Source organism: Mytilus trossulus, unplaced genomic scaffold, assembly GCF_036588685.1.
Source record: "Mytilus trossulus isolate FHL-02 unplaced genomic scaffold, PNRI_Mtr1.1.1.hap1 h1tg000024l__unscaffolded, whole genome shotgun sequence".
In the NCBI taxonomy this organism is placed as follows: Eukaryota; Metazoa; Mollusca; class Bivalvia; order Mytilida; family Mytilidae; genus Mytilus; species Mytilus trossulus.
Window position 1 is genome coordinate 5,742,734 of NW_026963290.1, and position 27,072 is coordinate 5,769,805.

General features: G+C 30.1%; 1 protein-coding gene across 1 annotated transcript; it reads left to right on the forward strand.

The window, feature by feature from the left end:
• Positions 1-506: 506 nt before the first annotated feature.
• Positions 507-25,954, forward strand: LOC134698902 (ETS domain-containing transcription factor ets-5-like). The gene is made up of 4 exons (XM_063560580.1): positions 507-528; positions 22,543-22,803; positions 23,577-23,645; positions 25,196-25,954. The coding sequence occupies exons 2-4, from the start codon at positions 22,548-22,550 to the stop codon at positions 25,735-25,737; spliced, it is 867 nt and encodes a 288-aa protein (XP_063416650.1). The 5' UTR covers positions 507-528; positions 22,543-22,547; the 3' UTR covers positions 25,738-25,954.
• Positions 25,955-27,072: the final 1,118 nt, after the last annotated feature.

Sequence of the window (27,072 nt, forward strand, 5' to 3'; positions counted from 1 at the left end):
TGTATGTACATACACCTTAGACTATGAATATAAATTATTAAAAATATAATTGCATTCAACAAATAGCTGTGCAAATGAAATGTGTTTGTTTATACTTGCATTCAACAAATAGCTGTGCAAATAAAATGTGTTTTGTTTTCTATTTATTTCTAACGTTTTGAGGTATGGTAAATTGTTAACTGAGCAACGGAAGGATGGAAGAAGAAAAGTAACTATAAACTGTTAAAAACTGAACACTTATTATTTTACATGCCTTCCTTTGTACGTGCAGTATGACAGTTCTTGGTAGCAGGTAAAAATAAGAAGTTTTCGAACGGAGCAAAATTTGTATGTCTCCAACTTGAAAATTCTTCTATCTTTTTATTTTAATTTATATACTAAGTAAATGTTTTCGGCTGCGAACAAATCAATGAAATGGCGTGCATGATAATTAGAAATTTGAGATAATAAGTATTAAACGTATCTAGATATTTGTTTTAAAACGATTTTGAATAGTTAGATCTTGTCCGAACACAACCACAGTGACATGTAAGTAATACGTATTATATGTTTGCATAAGTCAGTTATAGATATGGACCGATGTTTACACTAGTATCTGATTAAATTGTTAGAGTTCTTTAAATTAGAAGTTTGATATCTTTTTATTTCAATGATAAGCACTCAAAATGACTCTTTTTCAATTAAATGAAATTAATTCAAACTTATACATGTTATAATAACTCTTCAAAACAAAATTGTATAAAAAAAATGTAGAAATGTTTCGTTTTAAAATTACACGACACATAGGATAGTTTTGTCATGTTTAAAAAAAAAATTCAAATCCTGATTTCCTTGTTCGTTTCATTTTATAATATTCTAACTATTTGAATTATTCTTGTTAACTACATGTACTGTGACCTTGGAATTCCTTTGATCTATAAATTATCCGTCATACGTCATAACTGTATATATACATGTCTATTATATACGAGTCTAAATTGAAAACTACGTTCAAACCTATGACTGCGTTGGATAAAAACCGCAATTTTTATACGTGTGCATGTCAAACAAATTTCGTTGTAGAAGGGTCTAAAAACAGCACAAACAACATTTTCTAAAAGACCAAAAGAGTGAAAAAGTATATTTAAACAAAACGCATTTGACTAACAGGTCGAACAACTGATGTTCTTTAACCCTGCTGACTGCCATTGGCGATTGCCAAATAAAATTGATCACAAGATGTAACAAAATGGATTCTCATATAAATCTATTATATATATACAGATCTGTATTAATATACATTCTGTTAATGGTTTGAATTGTTTTGTCATTAACTAATAGGACATGTATGTGATCTTGAATTACTTGACGTGTTAATACATTTCTCACGCCAATAAATACTATTTATGAATGGGATGAAATACTTCAACTCAAGTATAAGCACACTCTTGAGACAAGTATAGGAAAGAATAATTTTATTGTAACATCAAAATAAAAACTTTTAATCTTGTTCTTTTATGTCATGACGTACAACTTTAGATTATATAACAACTTCTTATGATAACACGAACCTTCAAAAATAGAGTGTCAAGACTAGATTATGTATTCCCCGGATCATAGTAATTTGAAAATTCTCGTTGACTTTTATTAAAAGCTCCCAAAATTCACTGTCGAAATGCGGCAGTATATTTAAATAAAAACCAACCAGATACATATCCAGGTTTCTGAAAATAGGGGGGGGGGGGGGGGGGAGTACACTTTCAAGGTAACGTTAGGAGTGAGACATGTAAAAAGTATATGTGTTAAAATTTAAATGGTCGCTGTTTCAAGGCCACAAATAGATTTCCCCCAGCTTTTGTCTGCTTCTTAATTGAATTTGTTACTGGCGGATCTAGAAATTTGCATAATGGAGGGCGCACTAATTGCCAAAGAGGGGACCTTCTCCATTCGTGCTTCAGTGATTTCTTATATAATCAACCATTTTTTCCACCAAAGTGGTTCGGCACCCTTATCCCGTCGCCTAAATCCGCATCTATTTGTGTATTTGTATAAACTTAATGGGTTTTTGTCTTAGACCTTTCTTGAATTCTTCATTTCTGGGGTTGGTATCAAGTTATAGTCCTGTGTCACTTGGTTACTGCAAATGGTTTCGAAGGAAATTTTTATTCATTTTCATCTATTGTTAAGCCAATGCACATGAAGCAACTGCTTGATACATTTTTTTCGCGTTATTTAACGGTTGACTGCTAAATCTTCGACAGACAAATACTAAATTTTGGTGCTCGATTCGAAAATTAAATTTCAACAGTCAGATGTAGTTTATATTCCCAAATAAAAAGTAAAAACACAAAAAAAATGAACTCCGAGGAAATTCAAAAAGGAAAATCAAAAAGGAAAATCAAAAATCAAAAGGCAAAATCAAAAGTCCAAACACAGCAAGCGAATGGATAACAACTGTCATATTCCTGACTTGGTACAGGCATTTTCTAATGTAGATAATGGTGGATTGAACCTGGTTTTATAGCGATAGTTACTACGCAGACACGTTTCACCACATTTAAGAACTACTTCTGACTTTTTTCATGTTTTTTTCTCCTTCAGTTTTACCCCAAAAGATAAGGGAAATTTTTCATTTTTTCCTATTTTCATGAAAAGAAATATTTTTACTCGAGCAAGGACATGTTTTTTGAGTATACAGTTCGTAGTAAATTTCCGTAAATGTAAAGTACTATTTTACTATTTGAGGTTAAAAGTATAATTTTCATAATTGTCGCCGTTGAATTGTTGATTGTACTTATTTTATAGATAACAAAAATTCAATTGAGTCACCCATTTATAAAACCGCAAAATGAACTTAAAAGTACACTGGAGTACTAGCTTACCTCAATTCAAGATAGATAACTCTTCTTTGAATTTACATAGAAATGTATTGCACTAATAGTAAATATTTTTCGATATTTATTTTATGTCTTAACGTCTTTGTTCAAGTACAAATTCCATCAGAAAAAAATATTAAAAAATTGTGAAGTGCATTTGATGCATTGTAAGTCAAAATATTTTCATATTAATAAATAAATACATAAACATGCAGACCACACTCCTTTATTTTGGACACTTTGACAAAGAGAAGTCACTTAGTGCAACTAGTACTTGTTTAGTAAACACTTGAAAAATTATTTCATTTATTATTTCAACTTAGTAAATGTAGCCTTTGTATATAACTGTGATAAAGAAATATTTAACAGTGTTGGCTGTTTTTAAAAATTTGTGAGAAAAGACATTGAAAAATGCTGGACTTGTACCTTCTACAAAGGTAAATACTTTTAAAAAATATTATTTATATATATTTCATTATGAATATATTGTTTCTGTTTGTATTTGATTATTTATATATATCATCTTTAAGAAAAGAAGCTTTATCAATTTATAGCAATATAAAACAATTACTTACAGATGTAGCGTAAATATATAAGGTATGTCGCAAACTAAGTTTATTAAATAGAAATTTGAAAAATATTATTTTTTTAAATTTTACAAATATTTTCAACTGAGTTTGGTAACTAAGAGCCATTTGTGTGTTTGGTTTATGTTTATATGAAATAATCAACACTTTTATCTGCAAGTGAAAAACTAAATATTGGGACCATAGATATGATTCATCCGCGAGTATTTGACAATGAAGTTAGTATCACAATATCCAGTGAAACGAAAAGTAATCCGCGTGTTCTCCCTATTGAAATTTAAGTAAAATTCTTAGATAGCAATCACAGGAATTTTATATATTTATAAGGGTACGAATTTGAGACCAAATGCCTGCATATCAATTACTTACAATGTATAATTATATCATACATGTATACATTCTGTAAATAACTTATTTTAACCTATACTTTTAATTAGTTTAATGAGTTAAACAATGTATGTCATTTTAAATATAATTATTGATATTGGTTAGCCGGATCCTTATTAAAAAAAATCCTCAATTTTCAAATCTTCAAATTGAAATAACTTTGGAGCAAAGAGAAAAATACAATTTATGTTTTTTACAATTTTTTTCCAGGAAAAAATACTGAAATATTAGAAAAATATATAACTGAATATAATATAAATTAAGAAATATATACTGAATAGAATAATCGAGTGTTGGTGTATTCTGTGGATTAAATTAATATACATAGATAAAGAGTATATTTTTAGAGGATTTTTATTAAACATTTCGTTTCATTTTATTTTTCCGTAAAAATATTGAATTTATATATTTTTTAAAAATAAAAATCTCCCGGTTTTCTGCAGTTCTATTTGTTTACAGGCTTCACATTTTATATATGCTTCTTCTCTTTTAATTAAATGAAAATGAAATTTTAAAGAGCTTTTGAAATTATGCGCCTTAAAAAGTCGTACATCATTTGTTTCGATTTCATATTTTGATATTACCAGTTGCATCCATTTTTATTTAATTACTCGCGAATTTTTGTTATGCCCTATATTAATATAAAAATATAAAAAATAGACAGACCTATATTTTTGTAAAAATATAATCAATTTTTCAACAAAAATAAAAAGATATTTGCGGTACAGACACGGGGATAAAGAGGGCAGGAAATGTTCCTCCATGGTTTGTGAGCTCGTAATAGTGTTTGGGATTTTATCTATGGTATGTCCACTTGATAAAACATGTCATTCTAGCTTTTATAGTGTTTGCAGTAAGAAATGCCTACAGTTTGTGCTATTCTTCGTTCACATGCCTATGCGGTCAAGCAGATTTCTTTTAATGTTAGCTTTAAGCGTGAACTATAGATCTAAAAAAAACCTTTGAACGACTGATGAATCACTGCCGAGGTCCTTATTATCAAATCGAATTAATCCTCTTTTTGGATTGTTGTAATTTTGTCTTTTGATTAAAATTAGAAGGACTTAAATTTATGTACAAATATCAACACTTTAAACAAAAATATCGCAGCTGAGGAAAGAGAATTAATTCAATAGTTTACTTATAACGGCAGATGAATCACTGATAAGTTATTCTAAATTAACTTTTAGTACCTAAAAGACATCTTTTGTATCTGTTTTGCAATTGCTTCATAACATTTACATTTGGTTAGTACTAGAATCAGTAATGTTGCTATACACTGATGTTTCAATTTTATATATCATTTCTTCTGGGAAATCTTAAAAATTTACAGAAATTCAGAAATATTTTTCCAAATATTCTAATATTTAGAAATATTTTTTATTTGCCATTAAAGCGAAGTTTGGCTAGCCGCAAAACAAGGTTAAACCCACCATTTTTTTTCTTAAAATGTCCTGTACCAAGTCAGGAAAATGGCCATTGCTATAGTATAGTTCGTTTCGGTGTGTGTTACATTTTAGTGTTGTGTTTCTGTTGTGTCGTAGTTCTCCTCTTATATTTGATGTGTTTCTCTCAGTTTTAGTTTGTAACCAGGATTTGTTTTTTGCTCAATCGATTTATAATTTCGACAGCGGTATACTAATGTTGCCTTTAGTTAGACACGAGGTAGTCTCTAAAGAATATAATTTCTTTTTTGTGTGTTGTTTTTTCACTCCCTCCTCACCACTCCCAAAACAAACGCGTTCTTAATTGGGGATGTATCTACACATCAAAACATATAAACAAACGCGATACCACAAGGTACCATAATAGTACAGACCCTCATTGAAATATGTGTACTGCAAAATGTCTCACAAATATTTTAATTGATAATTCATAAATACTATTTTTTTCTGAATTCGATTTTTACATTCTAATGTATCATTTGCATGTTTTGAAACTATTATATTAACTGTATCTATCGCCATGATAATATGGTGTGTAACTAAAGTGTCTCGTATATATTCAATGATGAAGAAAACAGTGATATACAAAAGAAACTTCATTATATGACTATATATACTGAGCGGTTATGAAAGTTACAAAATTGTCCTAGCTGTTTACCATCTATATAATTGATAATCACTTTGTTTTCTTCAAGAACTTTCCTATCTATAATTGAGTAAGAATCTATTTCGCCACAAACAGTAGAAGCCCAATGGTTAGCTACGACAGGCGCCATAAAATCTTTGAAAGTCCGTGGCCATTTTTATGTTTTACCATGAATAATGGCGGAACATGCACACAATCGTAGCATTCACATATGATGTGGTTTTGGAGGGAAACGCAATTAAATACTTAGCTAATTATTGAATTAAATACTTAGCTTATTATTGATTAAATCTACTGATCTTAAATGTGAGAGTTTTACATATTTTTGTCCTGTTTGAATCAAATAAAATGATATGACCACAAAATTTTAAGTTTTAAGTATTTTTCAATTTCATTTCCGTTCAGTAGGATCACGAATGTTAAGATTTTATCAAGATTTGCTCATTTAGGTTTGGAGTAACTCAGTGAGTTTAGACTAAAAGCTTTCAATTAATTGACCGCATGCTATGTGGCTGAACAAGTAACAATTACTAGAAGTTTGACAATTTACTGTAAACTTCTCCTTGAAATCTCGTTCTGAAATTATTCCCATAACATGTGATACAAGTGGAAAATATCAGAATTTAAAAAAAGTTATAATCAATCTGAACTCTGTGAAAAAATTGTGTATTAACGATAAACTGTTTCTCAGTAATTATTTTTTTTATTAATTTGTTACCAATCAAGCCAGTCTTATTTTCCAAAATTTTGTGAAATTGGGTACTAGAAATGGTTTTACCTGCAGGAACATGTACATCCCATATAACATTTTTCTTTTCAAAATTCTTGGAAATTTGCTAAGGTGTTTTTAAGATGGCTAACTTTGACATCAAATATATGAATCAGTTAAAAATCTATTCTAAATTGTGTAAAAAAAATCCCAAAATGAGTATCAAGACACAATTTATAAAAATTAGAACGATATGCTCAGCAAGCAAGGAATATACTCCGAAGAGTTGAGTTACTTACAAAGATCCTTATTTGCCCCAAGATTTTGAAAAGAGATACATCAGACAACGTTATGAGTAGATCATGTAAAATGCAAATGTTTGTATAGGTCCATAACGAGACCCTGGCTCCTATTTAATTTCGTTTCTGCTATATCCTTGACATCTTTGCAATATAGAAGGGTTTGTATTAACACGGGTTAACTGTTTAGAAAAGGTTGTTATATATAGTTCCGCTTTTGAAGTAGTGATTTTCTCTTTTCTTAGTACTGTTTATATATTTCCCATACATAAGGTCATGAAATTTCTCTTTAGCTTGGTTATTAATGACTTATGTTATAAACGTGAACAGTGACTTCCTATAAGTAAAGAAAAAATGCTGAATCAGATTTATTTGCATCATGTGTCCTGTTTTACTACAAAATGCGTCAACGTCCAACTTGATAAATCACACATTGGACATGAGGTTATGTTTCCAGTAATAATTGTTTAACATCAGATCTGAATTACTATTTTTCATTGATACGATTTTTTTCATTTAAAGGTTATCCCCGAATATCTTTTTTGCTTGTTTCTTTCTAGTTTTTGTTTCTACAATATTTAAATGTTTACTTGGTGATAAGAAATAAAACATTGAAGACAGCATTACAACTCACTTAAAATGTACATGCTTTTGTTTATAAAAATGAATGGAAAAGATATCACAGGACATGATGGTTAAAATGAAAACAAAATTATATGTTTTGTTACACTTATTTTGAATCTATGACAAGTATGGTCGAACAAACAGCTGTTTTCTCCCATATTATATAACCTTCCTCTTTTCTCAACCCCCCCCCCCCCGCCCCCAGTCCAAGAAATAAATAAATTAAAAAGAAATAACAACCAACAACACAAACAACCCTTACATGATATTTTTATAAGGAAGAGTAAAAACAATGAAGAATACGGGGAAATAAAATAAAATTAAACGGAACGTTTTGAATATTAATCGTTGATATATTTAAAATGTATACGAAATATAAACGAATATACAACTATATTCTGAAATATTATATATATAATACATTTCTTCAAAATAAAAAAAAGTTGCACTCATTTAGCCGAATTTTTTCATGCATCCAAATGGAAAAGGAGGTGATAAAAAAATAAGACAAACTTTTCTTAAAAATGTAATACTGTTTAATTTGAGCACAATCACGCTTTTCAATTTTTTAATATTTAAACAAAAGTAAAACATAATCATAATTGGTAGAATTGGTCACACTTGATAATCTGTTTAAAAAAGGGACGGAATATACCACGAGGACCTAAGTCGAGCGAACCTGACAATGACATGTCAAAGAGACCAACAATTGCTTAAAGCAAAAGCTCCGAAAACTAAAGACACAGCAACACATACCCACTAGAAACATGGTTGATTTCAGGTGCTCTTGAAGCAGTGGCGGGTCCAGTCATTTAAAAAGGGGGGGTTCCCAACCAAGAGTAAAGGGGGTCCAATTATATGATCATATTCAAATGCATTGATCCTAAAATAAAAAGGGGGTTCCTACCCCCGGAACCCCCCCCCCCCCTGGATCCGCCAATGGGAAGAATAAACAATCCTGCTTCTCTAGTGACACATTTCGAGGGAAAGTCTCATTTTTAATTTTTCAAAAGAAGATTAATAGCTAGTGCTACTTATTTTTTTTATATATTATTTCAAAATCGATTAAATGTAATAATTTCCTCAAATATAAAAGTTTTTGCCACATATTCGATTGAATATTATTATTTTTTTTGGGTTGTATTTGGAATTTATTGTGTATTTTAATTGTGGTCCTGTGCGGTTAAATTCAACCCGATTTTCTCTAAAACTTATTGAGTTTTATTTTAAAACCAAATCGTGTCTTATAAGATATTCAACAAGTAATAAAACGACATATCCGATTTCTGACAATTTTGTAAATATTATTTTGAATCCAATTGACCTTTCGTTAATTGTATTTGACATAATGAAAAGTACATATTTTCAATAAACATGTATGTTTCAAGTTTAGTGAATTCTCATGGCACGTTTTGAGTTTCAAAACTTTTACTCTTTTGGCCATAAACGATTCCAATGTCATACTAATAGTACAAGAAACCAAATAAAAAAATTGCCGTCAAAACAAAACCGCCGAGGAGTGTTTCACAGACGGTGACATATAAACTGATAAAAACGAGGTAAGAACCAGACATCAAGTGGTCAGACGGGGTCTTTTGTCGACTTTATTATTTGTGACATTAAACACACCTTGTTGTAAACCAAAGTATCCTTCATTTTGAGTCCATCAGTTATTCAGTACAATAAAGATATCCACAAATGTTTTTTTTCAAATAGTGCTAATAGTAAGACTATATGAAATATGTTGTATTTTGTTTTTATATGTTTATATATATATTTGTTGGAAAATTCAATTTTTGTTTCAATCTAATCTTTTTATGTATTTACAATATCAAAAAAACGAAATGCGTTTTTGCGCTTGTGAATTTTTAAGCTTCAAAATGCTTATATAAAATTGAGAATAGGAATGGAAAATGTGTCAAAGAGACAACAACCCGAACAAAGAGCAGACAACAGTAGAAGGTCACCAACAGGTCTTCAATGCAGCGAGAAATTCCCGCACCCGGAGGCGTCCTTCAGCTGGCCCCTAAACAAATATAATTTTACTAGTTCAGTGATTATATGTATCATTAAGATAATATAAAAAGTATACAAAAGTTTCTACCAAAAAAAAAAAATGAAATATGTTATATTATGCATTTGTGATTTTATAGTTGAGCAATTATGAAAGTAGTATATCGAACATGCTTACAAGTTTTACACGATATGAATTTGGAATAGAAATAAGTACAGTCAAGTACGTTTTTATTGCTCATCATTTGTTCCCTTTCTCGTGTTAATAAATGATTTGGTGACATGGGATTCACCCAAGTATTTGCTGGGTTTGGTTTAGTCATTCTTTAAACGTTTATAACAAAGCGTTTTTGTGGATGCATATTCAGGGTTTTTTTCTTCGTTTTTTGTTCACCTTTCAACTTATAATTTTCTCTCTTTGCATATTGTATTCTTTATTTTACACAAGTGAAGTATAGTGGTGTAAACCATTTACGTATTTTTCCTTGTTTCAGTAGACTTAGTAGTGCATAGTTTAAACAAATGTTTCTGAATCTATTTTTATAGCATCGATCTGTAATATCGTGATAGCGAGCTCAGAGCGCATACTGCAGATATGGCGTTAAATCTTCCAACGAAGTTAATCTTAATCTGGGATTGACATGTTTAGTGCTTCTCAGCTAAAATAGATAGACGTTAGAAAAAGAGACTGGTCAGCTCGAGAGTCCGAAAAGTGTGTCCGTGTAGCGTGTCATGTTTTTCTGCGGACTGTTACATTGTAAACTGACACTGGCACGACTATATATATATATATGCTTATCAAATTTAACAGTTTATTTCAATTTTAACTCAAGAAAATAAAAGCTACAGCTTGGTTATATTTATCTGTAAAACATCATTTGTTTGCACCATAAATGGAGAACAAAGATGTATTTTATGATTTCCAACCTATTTATAGGAAAATTAGATATACAAGGATTTAGAAAGCCACTAAAATATAAAACGTAATTTTGCACAAATGTATACACTTTATCTCAATATGTTTTAACATATTAAAATGTGCAACTGCGTTAAATCTATGACACCGGAAACGAAAAAGTAAGATGGAAATCATCGTTTATTTTGAAAATGCAAAGTATACAAGTTAATAATTTTTCACCACACTACCATATAAAGTAAAACATCATATGACAAATCTGCATTATCTGTTAGTCAGGTGATAATGTATTTTAATCTGAATTGAGTCGGTTCTAAATGTGGACACGTGCATGTTGCGGTTTTGTATTAGTGTGCATCTAATGTATAGGTGTGATATATATTAGGTTTAAATTACTATACTGAGGCTTTACTATGTGATTCATTATTAATTTATATAAGTTAACCATAGCATTTAATACTTGGTCTCAGACCTCCCAAAACCAATAGATACCATTTAAGATCACTTAACTTGTGTCTAGCTTAAAAGGTTAAATGGGGCAGCAATTACATGTACCCACATATGTTATTATTTTCTATATTTCTCTACTGGTGAAAAGGTACTAAAAATGCTCCTTTTAAGTTCGAAAAATATTGAATAAGATTTTAATTATTAAAACAACTATAAGCAGTACTGCAAAAAAGTAAGAGAAGAAATAAGATTTTGAAAAAAAAAACACTCTAGCAGAAAATCAACTTTTAACCTTAAATTTCACTACACCAGAAAACAACAAATCATCGAATAACCACAAAATGTTGTACTGTTATCCAGACTGCATTTTTTTTTTGGTAATCTGCAGAGGAAGGAGCACTTATATGATTTCAAATTTAAAATGAAGTCTATTCACCCGAAAAGAGCCCCAAATATGATATCATTTGGGGATATACCGAAAAAAGTGTGAGTCAACGTTTAAACAGATACAAAAAGATTCAAATGTAGTGACCTCACTATTTAAATACTAATGTATCTTTATACTATACTATACTGTATGATAATCCATTGCTACTGGCTAACTAAGGTAAGCATTGCGTACTTAAAACTTTTAAATTAGCAAAATACATCAAATAGCTATTAAAAATTTACAACTTTGGTTTTACTGTCGAAGAAAATAAAAATTGGATGTTGGTATATATGTGTACATATGCAGTGCATGTGCGCACTGCAAAATTATAGCAAGATTGATTTTTAGTGCTATTATTCATATTTTTTATATTGCAAACACGTTATATTTAAATTTGTGACAACATTGGCATTTGAAATAGTAAAATAATCGAAAAGAAGCTGACATGTATATAAGATTCAACAAAACTTAATTTGATAAATCTTTATCAATAGAATTATTGATGTGCATCGTTCTTGCTAAAAGTGGACTTCTGACATACACATTTAAAGTATCTGTTAGAATTTAAATAGAATAATGCATTTTGTTTTTATGAAATTTAATTTATTTCATAATAAATACATGTGTTTACATTCATTTCTCAGTAATCTTGGTGCAATTCAAAGAGATTTATCATATTTCGTATACTCCCCCCCTTTTTTTGTAATTCATTGCATATTTGATTTTTTTTTATTATCAAAAAGGAAAAAAAAGACGATATCATTAGATATTTTCTTCTTTTCGATTTTCAATTTTGATATTTTTCTTTATCTACTTCCCTTTTTTCATATTTTCTCTTTCTACGACAATAGTCAAAATTAAAAATAAAGTTATGTTATTTTTTTAATGAATTCTATCATTGTTTTAATTCTCTTTAGGTGGGTATAAATATTACACATGCTATGTTAATTTTAGGCATATTATACATTTGAAAAGGTATTTTTAATTTGAACTCTTAGCACCCTCCTAAAATAATTATAATATAAGTGTTGCGTTCACCCACAAATTATAAGATGTCTAATTGTTGCTTCCGTCAAATTACTCAGATAAAAAGCTTCCTTTTATATACGTTATGCTTTTATAAATGCCTTGTAAAGGTTATATTTTGTCTAAGGGGGAGCCCGGAGCCCAGTTACAAAAATATATTTATAAAATATAAATATAAAAAAACAAAACATTATTCAAGTTGCTTTTGAAGTGAAAAACTGAAATGGACAAAAAGCAGGAGCTTTTTTATTTTCAATGATTAATTAATCTTTTAATAATAAAAGTTGTCCTTTATTTTTGTCTTTTAACTACTCTGCCTAAATAATGACCACTTGTTCACTCTTCTATGATCTATCAATATGAAAATGATGATTTCATTGCCGATGAGATCCAACATAAATAGATCCAACGTAAATAACAGAACGAGCTTTAACAATATATAAGCAATATGATAAATTATCCAAAAAATACTTCCATTATTATTTTGTTGTTTTTAGTGAGAATCAGTCCTTTGACTTTAAATGTATTTGCAATATTCATGCGATATCAAAGTATGAAATAATACAAGCTTGATATGTTTTATTCTCAATGTAACCAAGAATGGAAAATAGATATAAAAAAAAATATTAACTGACTGTCGGATGTTTTGCTACTTTTTTGACAAAAATGTTATCGTTAACAGAAAAAAAGTAAACTGAACAATACTATTATTTTAAAAACAAAGTTCCGCTGGTCCAAAGTGCAAAAATCCTCAAATTAAAATGAAGCTTTGTCAGCAAAATATGATGATAAAACCAAAGAATATTTTACTCCATTTTGAAAACTTTTCTGTAAATATGTCTTTTTTTAAGAAAAACAAAGAAAGCAAAATACTTTAAATATAAGCTCCTTCAAATTTTAACTCTGAAACTAAAGTTTCTATAGAAATTAACCATTAAATTTTTGATAAAATAAGTGACGAGCGAAAGAAATACTACATGTACCTATAGCAGCCAAAGTATTAGACAGAACTTAAAAAAAGGCTTCAAATTACTCCGATGCAAGAATGTTGCAAAGTTTGGATGTGGCGAATGTTGTTAACAATTTTCAAATCCGAAATATTTTAAAACAAAATGAAAATAAGTGGTACAAACAAGAGTTTTGAAAATAATAAAAATCAAAACGTTAATTATTAAAGAGTGTCGTTTAAAATTTGAATAATTTTTATTTGAACTGAAATTCTTGCTCTTACAAAGATAATACCATTTTCTCGCATTACATTGAATGCGTTCATTAATTCATGGTATCATATTAAAATAAGGAGACGCGGTAGTCTTGCCAATGAAACAACCATCCACTAGATGCATTCAATTTAATTTCTATCAAATCAATATCGTTTCCTCGGTGGAAATCGAACAAAAGAGGCAGAGAACAGCAACACCTTAAATTTGCATTGTCTGAGCTCTAACTTGTCTGTTTAGGTATTTCATGTATGTATCTATATATGTTTTTCTCTCTCTCTTTTGAAGAAATTATACTAACATTTGATTTCATGTGCATTTGTATCATAGTATAGTATGGTATCTGATAAAAAAAAAAGGCAACCTGTGAACCGATAAATTAAAATGAAATACACCGATTAACAGAACATGTATGTATCCTTAGATATGAAAAAAATATAACATTTAATTATGAAATATACGAATATAGATATAACAACTGTTAGTTCCATTTTGTTACACGTATCTGCATTTATCCAAGAATTATGCATGCTTCAACTTTGTCTTTGAACGTTTATTATAAAAGTAATTGAACAACATAATGATCAACGAAAGGTATGTTTTATTGACCCGTTCCACTGCTGGAGGACTATAACATTAATCCACAAGTGGAAAACACAAGGATGAAACCACCCGTCTTACAAAACTTTGTTTAATTTTTTAGTGTCTCGTTTGGTTCAGCACAGGTTTTGGATTGACCTTCGACAGGAACACTCAGAGTAAACAAAAAGCACATTAAATGAGCAATGCCAATGCACATAATAATTCAATAAATCATTGTAAATTTGAAACATTGGACTTTAGCGGTAGTAAATTTATTGACCCCTTGTGATGATTTCAGTAGACATAATCAGACCAACTGGAAGTATAAATATCACCAGCAGAGCAGTTAAAAAGTACTTTTTAACTATTTAAAGATGAAATTAAAAACTTTTATTAGTTTTAAACCTTGAAAAAAAAATCCAAAAATAAAATACATAAGACTTAGTACACAGTCACATCAAGTTTCGAAACAGTATTTGTCCGAAACAAGCTAAGAAATAATATTCTTTAATTCTAAAAAAAACCCCACTCATACTCAAAAACCCATTCTAGTTTATTTATTTATTCTTAAAATAGGACCTTACACAAATGAATCTCAAACCTTTTTTCCTGAAATTTAGTTGAAATCAGTGAAATTGAAGATTCAAATATTGTATCCGAATTCAAAATTTCAAAACAATAATAATTTCGTCTCCACAAACACTTATCTCTGAAAAAAGAAACCAATACTATTTACCTTATGTTTGAAGGACAATTGCCTGTAAAAGTCGAGTCTTTGTTTCAGATAAATACGGGAAAGTGAATATACATGTGTTCTGTTGGTATTGCTGTGGATACTGTCTTTTGATCATTAAGCTTCGTCCAACTTCAGCAAAATTACAATGAAGGTTGGACAAAATTATTGATGACGGAAAATCTTAAATAAGGAAACATCAAAATAAATATTTTAAAAACTTTGCTCTTGATACTGTCTTTGGTCATAAGAAAGAGTCTATAATTTATAAAAGTTCAAGAAAGTTAATTATTTTTGAAAAAGACCTGTAATTCAGTGGTTGTCGTTTGTTTATGTGTTTTTCGTTCATTTTTTTTTTACATAAATAAGGCGGTTAGTTTTCTCGCTTGAATTGTTTTACATTGTCTTATCGGGGCCTTTTATATCTGACTATATGCGGTATGGGCTTTGCTCATTGTTGAAGGCCGTACGGTGAACTATAATTGTTAATGTTTGTGTCATTTTGGTCTTTTGTGGATAGTTGTCTCATTGACAATCATACCACATCTTCTATTTTATATGCACCTAAATGACGGAATCTAGGATTGCTATGTCTCGCTTTTGCGACATGAATTTCGCAGGCTGGACTTTTTTTTTAATATCAGTCATAATTGGGCTACCCCCTTTTAATATTTTTTTTTAATAAACCTTGGTATATTGATTTGGCTTGCTTAATACTCGATGGAAATAAGTGCAAGCATATTCATGTCTACAACCAATATATTATTGATACAAAAGGTTCTGCCAGTTGGGGAGACATAGAGAAAAACTTAAATTAGAATTGTCGCTACAGAAAATAATGTTATATAGTGTAAACGGTGAGACATTCTTCCTGCAACATGACCCTACAAACCTCTTGGAATTTGTTGCACGCATTTTTACACATGCATGGGAAGTGGCACTAAGCATTGAGGTGGCTACATATTTAACGCATTTTTAACGCTCCATTGTATAACCGGATGTGTACTGCAACTTGTTCACCCGGCACTGTCAAACGGAAGTAAAACTTTAGAAATAAGGGTTCCACTGCCAGAACATGCATGGGAAATACAGTGATGAACCCATCCCCATTATTTGTTTTCTTAAACAGCCTCGTGATGGAAAACATATATACATAACACATTGCTCATCCTAGATGCAACTTTTAACGCCTTTCGTCAATAGTGACGACATTCTTAGAAAATGACCTTCAATGATCGGTTGTTACCCTTTTCTAACTTTTCCAATCCTCCTTTTGAAACATTATGGATTGACCAGATACAATTTTATTTTACAATAAAATCTGTTTTGTTTTCAACACGAAAGAAATTTATGAAAAATATATTTTTTTATATGTTTTTTTGTAGACTGTTGCTATAGATTTGTATAGGTATGATTCATTAGCGTTTCTTTTAGAATCTTTCGACCGGTTGTTGGCATCCAGGAAATGATATATCCCAAATTGTCTAAGTAAACTGTTATGTTTTTGTAGACTGAATATCTTAGAATTGACTTTGACTGTTTTGAATTTCTTTTGGTGTTTGTGTCATTACACGTTTTCAATTTTGACTTTTACTTTTTCAGGAACCTGTTGTGTGAACGTAGTTTTCTGTAGTCGAATTTCTAATGATGTATTTTTAATGTGGTATTTTAAACCAATAAATAGCATTAAACAAATGTTAGGACACGTTAATATCTTTTATATATACGGGTTCGTGTGCGATAGAAATTCAATAACAATCTGCATATACAAACTGGTATCGGATTGTGTGAATTTTATGTTTACTTGCCATTATGGTAACATTAATTTTGGAACCATTTGAACTGTTTCATGCAACCAAATCTTGAAAGAAAAACCAAATACTTTAAGGTTTCATTCTTAAATGAGACCACACAACGTGGCTATAAACAACTAGGGGTAACCGTGTGACCTTCAATAATGAGTAAAACCAATATATCATAGTTAGATATTAAAAGCTCTGTCATCACAAAATGTTTGTTTTAAATTTCTCTGAAAAGTTTACATGTGTATACATCAAATGTTTTCTGTTTTATTTACAGAGTTAATTTCATTTAATGAAAATCAAGATATATTTTTAATTTAGTTTCAATTTTAAAAGGGCATGGCAGGTGATACACGCAAGTTTACTAGTTTGGCAGTTAAATGTTAAACATAACCAGCCTAATCATCTTCCCAAAAAATCAAACAAAATAAGTGTTTAGAAATAAAAGGGGATTTAGGAGGGGGGAATACAAGAATAGGAAAGAGTCCAAATAACATGGATATAAAGAGATATAGGGCACCGTTTTACCTTCAAAAATGAGCAAAACACAAACCGTATAGTTCAGCTATACAAGGTTAACATAATGAATAATCATGTCCAGTTTTTAAAATCTAATGTCTTGCATATTGAGAGTATATATAAGCAGAGACGTATGTATGTCTCTGATATAAGTCTAACAATCTACATGTCACGCATATTTCGAATAATCTGAATACTTGAATGTAACCTATCTGACTTATTTTAATCTTTTGTCAATTTTAATCACTGATAATTCAACAAGTACCAAATAATCTCGGACAGAAGTAATACTTTGTGGTTGTACATATTGCATATAATCTAAAGTTACATGTCGAATTATTCGCACTATTTAAACATGTCTTTGTTCTTTAGGTGTATAACTTGAGTTGTGTAAACTATGGAATAATTGAACATATTAACTCTTTTTGATAAAGGCTATAAAGAGAAAAATGACACTTGCTTAAATGTTAAAAGTGAAACGGCCACACACGGAGGTGTGCCAAATGATGTTTTAGTCCAGGAAAAATGGTCTATTTATTAGTTCAATTTCTTCCAGTAACTGCCATGTATTTTAAGATGGGCAATACATTTTTTCAGTGATTTTGGAATTGATTTGATTTTCATAATAAGCATGATAGTTATTCTTTTTGCGCGAATTTTATTCGATTCTCATTTTTATATTTCCGAATGTTTTTTTTTAATTTAAGACCGATTAATATTTAGAATCAGTTACTTCTTTGAAGCGTTATATAAAACTATACTGTTCCCCTTTCGCAATATAGTAAACACTGGCCATCTTCTGTATATTTTCATAAAGGGAGGCAGCCTGCCTCCCTTCAAAAAGTATATACAGACGATATTTTTGGATGGGTATGCATGCAAACGATAAGGGAAGACATCAAAAGTTCAATGTAGGATAAAAAACTTAATTCACATAGTTTTTTTCACTTACCCCACCCCCCTCATAACTTAATTTGGGAAAAATTGATATACCAATAGGGATATATGTAAAAATCGATTTTAGACATACAAAACTTGCAGAATTTAATCCCCACCCCACCTCTAACTATTTGATTTAAGTTTTTTTTTTTATGCTACATGTCGGCCATAAGTACATTGTACCATTGAGTAAACTGATCAGCATCTTTGTATTTTGAATGATGGAATTTAAGACAAATTGGTACCTACATTTTTTGTAACTAGTAATAGAAAACAAATATTTCTACAACCACTTTATTTTTAAATTAGTATGGTATCATCTTTTCTTACACAAAAAGAAAATGTTTCCGTTGAATTTGAAAATTTGAACTCTTCTATATTAGGGGAGATAACTCAGAAAAGAAATTATTTATAAAGAACACAATACATTTATCCAAATATAAACAGATGCCCTTACAAGCAACGGTTTTAAAATCAAATCTCCAAATTATTATCGTATATTTATATCTTTTCTTTCAAGTTAAGTTAGAATCAAACTACCTTTTCTATAGGGTCGATGTGAATCAGCTGCGATTATTAAAAATACAAATATATGCTTGATAAAAGACAAAAGATCAACCTCTCTAATATAAAAGCATTAAAAAATTTGATTTCTTCAGTATTTATAACTATATTCGTCACTATAAACATAAATAAAGACTAAAGCAAGTGGTGATTATTTATAGTAAAAACAAATGATCATAACTTTGTATTCACTGTAAAAAAAATAATGAGATTTTTCGAAGGGTTTTTATCCTAGGTATATAGATTGCCCTAATATTTATTTTGACAAAATCTCTCGGAATTTAGAGTTCTAAATGCTCGTAAACTTCGTTCTTTGTGGTGCGTTTTAACTTGACGTAAAAACTTCGAATCATGGTACCCAAGAATTAGATGAGTGTATTATTTTATTAGAAAAGAATCAGCTACGTACATGTATTTTACATTTGAGAAACGGACAATCAAACTATATACACTACACTTATTGAACATTCTGGAGAAAACCTTTTGGAAACTAATATTAGCAAGATGTTTACCATTCGATATCACTTCTTTTCGAATTAATTGGCATTTTGTTTCATTCATTTATTTAGTTTTAAGAGTAGTGTTTTTAGGCTGTTTTTCTATTTATTGTTGTTTTCCCTCTTTTATCACGAGGATATGAAGACTTTTATAGTATTGTTATTACAACATCATCAACAGAAACCTATCCTCATAGTATAACTATCCAAAATAATTATTATGATAATGAAAATAAAGATCATAAAAAACCTTACATATCAAGTTTTGAAGAGTCGATTAGTTCTAAGCCGATCTAATTTAAATAAAATCTTAGTCTGCCGTTCTATATACTGTCGGTTTATACACAAGAAGTATGAAAATTTCTCTGGACTGTCATTAAGACACAAACTTCAAATAGTCTACTAAATTTTCAATTTCCATGTCATATGAATATATATATGCACATATTTCACAAAAAACACATTTTCAGTACTTACTCTTGATATAAAATGCTTGTTTCCCAAAAATAAGCGCATGCGCTTATCCTTTCTTTCCTAAAAAAACTCGGACGCAGAGGCCATTATTAATAAGGAAAGACATCATTTTTAAAAATGCTGCTATTATGAATTTCATCGTCAAAAAACATTATTATAATATGATTTTAATGCACTTAGTACAAGGTACCACATGTACTTATGATAAATGCCACAGTACTTTTATTTAGGTACATAAGTATTAGTATATCTATTTCACAAAATTAATTATTCTTTGTAAAAAAAAACAAAGACATGTTCTGTATTTTGATACCATTTTTTTTCTGAAATATAACACTACAAATATGATATAAATAATGTCAATTAGAGAAAAGGAACAGGATGTTCATAATGAAAATGATTTAAATGCTAATTGTGTAAACTTCAGCACCGTATCGCTTTTCAAACCTGTAATTTATGAGATATACATGTTGAATTAATTATTCACCAAAAAAGTACGGAAGCAAAACAGTAAACGGATTAAAATACAGAAAAGAAAAGAAATGCTCTAACCACATTAATATAATTTCATATATATGAAAATAAAATGGGTAAGACCATACCTTCATATATTACATCAACAATAGGCCGATTTAAATACAGATTTGATATATTCGCTCAAATTCACGATTTCACATTGAAGTGTGTACCTTTAGGTCTTTAAAAATTGTGTCATATTTCTGGACATGTAAACACTTTATAAATGCAGGCGCAGATCAATAATTTGATGTTGAATTCTGTTTATCACAGATCATTTATTGATATTTGGTTGCTTAAAGTCCAGTGGCAAATATTTCATGCATATTTAGGACGAGACCTTTTCCACATTTTGTTTTTAATTTCCTGTAGCATTAACTGATTACAAAGTGGTCTAAGTATGATTAATTCATATTTGATATATTTCAAATTTGTACATTATGTTTGTAAATGCACAATGTCAATAGTATTGAATTACTTAAGATTTTCTTCTGCTTTCACGTCAAACTTACGTCATTGTATGCACATTTTTAACGAAAACCAGGAAAACTGATAATTGCGTGAATTTTTAATCCATATGTCCTTTGTTGAAACATCATTTGCAGTCAAGAGGTACTAAAACTTTACCATAGCTATTTACATAATATCAGCCAATGTAAAGTTAATTCTTGAGGCGCGCGTAATTTCAACTTTGCAATTCTAATCTATAAACAAAATGCTGCCGAAAAACACGGAAATGAAGAAATTTGACAAATGAACAGAATTTTTCAGGGTTTATTGCCATGGTAACTTGTTATGTGTGAGTTTTGGTATTTAGCTTTAAAAAAAAATGTTCCTCAGCTAAGTAAGGACATCATTTTAAAAACAGGGAAACTTCGTTTTGTTTAGTCTTTAGTTTTCTATGTTCAACTTGTGTTTTGTGTTCTATTATTTGTTTGTTTGTCTCTATTTTCGAGTTATAAGTTTGACTGTCCCTTTGGCATCTTTCGCCCCTCTTTTATAATATGCCCTTAAATTTGGACAAATAAGGGCCGTATGCTCCATCGCCTTTATCAAATTTTTATATACCATCTAATTCCATATATTAATCATTACATAGATAAACATGTACCGAAAGGTCACTAGACATCTACATGTATCTACGTTGAAACATTACATTTTATATTTTTCATGTATAGTTTTTTTTAAAGTTTGGAACACAACTTACCAGTATGTCTTATATAACGTTGAGCATTGGTAATTGGAAAAAATCGTGACTTCAAATAAAGACTGCTCAACTCCAGTCTTTGGACTGCTTTTTGTAATTGTATTTTCAATAAAACATTAGGAATAATTATATGATAGTATCAATTGAATTAAAAACTAAAAAGAAGCTTTGTTTGCAAAACTAATGTTATTCCGTACAGTCTGTCCTAAAAAGAGTTGCTCAGTTTAAATTTGCACTTAAAGATTTGGGAAACCCTCGATATATTCTAAAGTTTTGGATTTCCAGTTGAGCTATATTTAGATTTTAAACAGTTCGTGAATACATTACACGAATCTGGGACCCTTAAAATCACCGAAGAATATCCAATTGAAGTATGATATAGGCGGCTCCAGTCTTCCTATATCAATAAACAAAAACACCGACTTTATCACAGTCATATCTTTTTTGACATTTGTGATCACATTTGCGGTTTCTATTGTTTGCTTCAGATAATGCAGTAAAACGTTTACCCTTAAAATAAAATAATGAGGTGTATTGAAGCGAAATGACGTCTAATTTTCACAGGTGCATTTATCTAGGCCGAGTGTATATCTGAGCAAAGATAAAAACTCAGACACAAGTACACAGCTGTTGACAGAAGATGTGATTATACATGCACTTTTCTTGGTTGTTTATATATAAGTCTACCTACACGCTGTTGCTGGTGTACTTTGTATGTCCGATTTTAACACCTATATTCATCCATGAATAAATTATAATTATAGATTTCTTAGACAAACCTTTTGTATTTGTACAAACAACCGATTACGTAGATGCAAACTATAAAAAGGTTTGGAAATTTATTAAAATCAAAATCTTTCACCTTCCTGCTTGACGCAACAACTTATAATAATACCGGATTTTCTTAAACATTGTAATTCTATTAATTGTTTTCGACGAAATTCGTGTCCTTGTCTAAATTTGTCAAGTACGTAATGCAAATATCGATATTGAGTAGTAATACTATTTGGATTTATTAAATCTTCAACAATTTCGAAAAGGGGATTTTTAAACAGAAGTTCAAAATTAATGCTGTACTATAATTTTTTATACAATTTTACAGACAACATGATAAGCAGTATTGAGAGACGAGGTGATAGCTGTAACAACCTTCAATTAACATACCTACCAGCGTTGTTACAAACAGAAATCGAGGACTCAATGGCAAATCATAGAAAGACACCTCCATCTTATGAGGAACATATGCTAAGATCCCGGTCACTGTCTGGCGGAAGCAATGGTGCAGAGCAAGAAGATCAATCCAGTATACTAACAGACATCATGGAATGTATTGGTTCAGATAAACAAATTGTACCTTCTGGTGGTAAGCTTTTATGCATAATTATAAGTTTTCATCTTTGATATCACCTATGCTTACACTGTTTAGATTTGTTTTAATATGATCAAAATATATAAATAAGAAAACTCAGAGTGATATTTTTTAAAAGAGATCCCTAAAAGAAACCAATCAAAAGGTAAATAAGGCAAACAAACAATTAACAAACGAAATAAACAAAATCAATCAATTAAAAGTGTAATGACTTCACCGAAAGGTGTGACATGTTCCTGAAACAGTGGCATGCTTTTTGATTGACTTAATAAGATCATATTGTATTTGTTGCAATTTGACATTAGTACACATCTTGACTAGTTTATTTAGATGTTTTGATATTCTATACATGTATTTTTATGTACATGTATTCATTACATTATCAAATTATGTTGTTAGATTGCTGTTATTTTGACTTAAAATATCTCGCTCTTCTTTTCATTCAAATGGAATTGACATTGACACTTCAAACTATTGACCATTTCGAATTCATTAATACAAGTGCGATTGGAAAAGGGGAATATGTCAAAGAGACCAAAGACCAGATAACAACAGAAGGCCACAAATAGGTCTCCAATCTAGCGAGAAAAACCCGCTTCTGGTGGTGGACATCAGCTGACCCCTAAATAAAAATATGTACTTGTTCAGTGAAAATTGACATGTATATCATTTTACTTCTTAGTACATGTACTTGTTTTGTTCTTTTATTTGTTTGTCCTTACATTTTGACATTTCCTATCTGTCTGACTATTCATTATCACTTTCAGATAATCCAGAATTGATTGATGGGCCAAGCGCGAAAGAAAATTTGCAACAATTAGCATCTTTATTAGCAGGTATGTTTATGACGTCTATCCTTTATCAGTATGACGTAGATATTCTCTGAAAATAAAACTTAATAGTTATATACATCTCCAACTGTGGGTTGGCGTTTTACGGTAACATATTTTGTCATGTCAATGTAAGGTACGTATGCGCATCTACAAATGACCGATGACATGCGCAATGCCGATTTTTAGTTTTATCTGCAAAAAAGAAATAGCGATGATATCTTGATTAATTTCTACTTTGAAAACAAGTTAAATGCTTTAACTTAACGAAGATAGATGAAATGTAAAATTAAAGATAGTCTAACGGCATAATAACTCTGTTTTCCCAATATTTAAAGACCATATTCTTTTAAAATTTCAAACAATCTAATTTTATTTCTACAAAGATTTGTTGTTTCATTTATATACGTCGGAACTTAAGTGCAAATAATAAGTCTACCCAATTGTGTTCATATATTTGGGATGCTAAGAACTCATTTTATGTATATTTTTTTGGATATAACCGTGTGATGATTTTTTTCATTGACTAAGAACTACAGTGTCCAATATTTGTATGAGTATCATAGTTATTTAACAAAATACTTCATAAATGCCTAAAAACAATAATTTAGGTGGCAAAACTATAAAAATAAAAATTAACATCACACTTTATGGGAAAATTTCGTTCGATATGTTTAGAAGTTAACTTTGATAAACACTAAATTTTATCATTGTGAAGCTTAATATTAATATAATAATACCTTAACAGTAGAATCGTTCATCTGATTTTTACAGACTTATCTCCCTTAGTCTAATGTACCATACAAATAGTTACAAGATGTACCAGTAAATATCAAGACTGATATAATTTTGGGCAATATTACAGAAGCATGACGTCAGTTTTAGTCCACACCAATTTTTTGTTGTCTGCATGAAGTTTCAACAAGGAGCATCGTTGTTTGGATATTTAATCAAACTTTGAAGCCCGTCCTCTCTCGGCAAATAAACAAAAACACTTCTGTAGCAATTATAGGTATTAAAAAATTGGAGTTGAGCGCACCTGCTACGCGCGGGGTTAAAGTGACACAACATCATTGTTGATAAGCTAATAGTTGGACTACTCACACCACTCGGCCCCCGAGATCCCCGCCCAATGTTGAGGTAAATCTGATAAACTTTCCTAATTGACAATCACGTCGTAAAACAGCCATAGATACAATACTTTTGTGGTGGTATGCTATGAACTGTCATAAGTCATGACCATGTTCAGTGGTTTTCGTTTGTTAATGTGTTTCATAAGTCAATTTACATATAGATTGGTTTTCCTGTTTGATATTTTATACATGTGAGCCAAGGCTCAATATTGAAGCCGTTTTTTTACCTATACTTTTTACAAATTGTGACTTGGATAGAGAGTTGTCCAATAAGCAAGGCTCTGTATTGAAGGCCTTACTTTGACCTCAAATGTTTACTTTTTATACATATATAGTTTCTTGGTTGTAGAGTTGTCTAATTGGATCTCTTTCCACATCTTTTAATTTCTATATTAATTTCACAATTTACTATTGGTTTTATAGGCAGTGGTCAAGTTCAGTTATGGCAGTTTTTACTCGAACTTCTAACAGACAATAAGAACTCTTGCTGTATTAAATGGGAAGGCTGTACAGGAGAGTTCCGAATGACAAATCCAGAGGAAGTTGCACGGCGATGGGGACGACGTAAAAACAAACCAAACATGAATTATGACAAGCTAAGCCGAGCTTTAAGATATTATTACGACAAAATGTTTCTGACAAAAGTCCAAGGAAAGAGGTATACCTACAAATTTAATTTTAGATTGTTACTACGAGCAAACAGATATTTATGCGACGAGGAAAACTCCAGCGAATGTTCAAGTAATGACTACAGAAACTTTATTGAATCTTCCCCTCCCCCAGTGTACAGTGCGCAGTCGTGTGTCGGAACAACCCAAGATCATTATGGATTTAGTTCACTGCATGGAAATCTTCAATCATACTCAGGCTATAGTACAAACTATTTACAGAGAAACTGGTGTCTACAAGAAAACCAAGGCTTCCAATATCTGCCGTTTTCGGCACAGAACAACTGTTTACCATAGCAAATGATGTAATCTTTTTTCTGTATTACGAAGGCATAAAATTATGCAGGCATTATATTGCATGAAAGTTTCCAAAATGATTGTTCAAAGAACGATAATTGCATTTACTATAAATGCTGACTGTTTATACGTGGTGCAAACAATGTAAGTTGAAAACGAGACTAAATATGACTTCCGCTGGATGACGTGTACAAATGGCAGTTTTTGGCATATACATTGTAGTCTTAGTTAAATTTGAACTTGATTTTGATTCTTAAAAGTAATCAAAATATTTCCGTGAGTTCACTTAACGTTAATTAGAAATACGACTTAATATCAAACAAGTGAAGTTTACTACAAATAGAAAAAAAAAACGTTTGCGCGTAATACAGGTTAGACGGAGAGATGTTTGCCATGCATAGGAAATTCATCTAAATATGATAATTATAGGTGTGTTCTGTTAGTGAAATAGTCTTTTAAAAAGATAAGCCGATTTCAAAAATGGTGCTCTGTGTATTATTTGTGACAATTTTACATGAAAAAGATCAGTAATATTTTGATACACGAGCAAATTACATGATTTCACCAAAATTAATGGTGCACTTTTTTCCGGTATTGTGCACAATGCAATATCGTTTGAAAATGGCGTAGTTGTTGTAAAACAGATTGTTAAAATTTTATTTTTATTTTTAAAGAATGTGCCTTTAATTAAAGGATTTTTGCACGAATATTGGCGAATAGTTTTATATTTGTAGAATAGTCACTGTACTCACTGGTGAAATATTCTTCTTTTGTACAACGTTCGTCAATGTTAATGCATTATGTCCCATATACATATTTGTAGATATATAATCCAGAAAGTGACAGAAGTTATAGATTTATAACCAGATTTAAGTAATAATGAATTCCAAGATTATGCAGTTTTTCTAACAAATGCATAAAATGTAGATGCAGTTATACTGATACGATGCTGCAACAAATACAGTTAGGTGTATACCCCTAATTAGGGATTAATATTTTTTTTATATTGCATCGGGATTACAACATGCAGTATTGAAAAATTAAAAAGCATTTAGAAAAAGAAAATGTTAAAAAGATGATTTGCGAAATTTAAGTCGGAAAATAGCACTCAGATTTAAAAATAAGGTTCGTAGCTATAGATTCCGTACTCATGTAAATAATTTTGTTTTATATTTTTACATAAAATTAAATGAAAAAATTAAGAAATATATATAAATTGTAAAAATGCATTTATGGTTTGTAAAAACCGCACGTGTACACGGTTTATTTAGAAGTGTGTAAACGATATAAAATGTGTCTCACATGTAAGTTGATTGATATAATTGTTTATATTTA

Bases quoted from the DNA above. Each gene is read 5' to 3' on its own strand.
- LOC134698902 (XM_063560580.1), top strand. From the start codon at position 22,548: ATGATAAGCAGTATTGAGAGACGAGGTGATAGCTGTAACAACCTTCAA. The intron at 22,804-23,576 runs GTAAGCTTTTAT...TATCACTTTCAG, and splicing joins ACAAATTGTACCTTCTGGTG to ATAATCCAGAATTGATTGAT. The intron at 23,646-25,195 runs GTATGTTTATGA...TTGGTTTTATAG, and splicing joins ATTAGCATCTTTATTAGCAG to GCAGTGGTCAAGTTCAGTTA.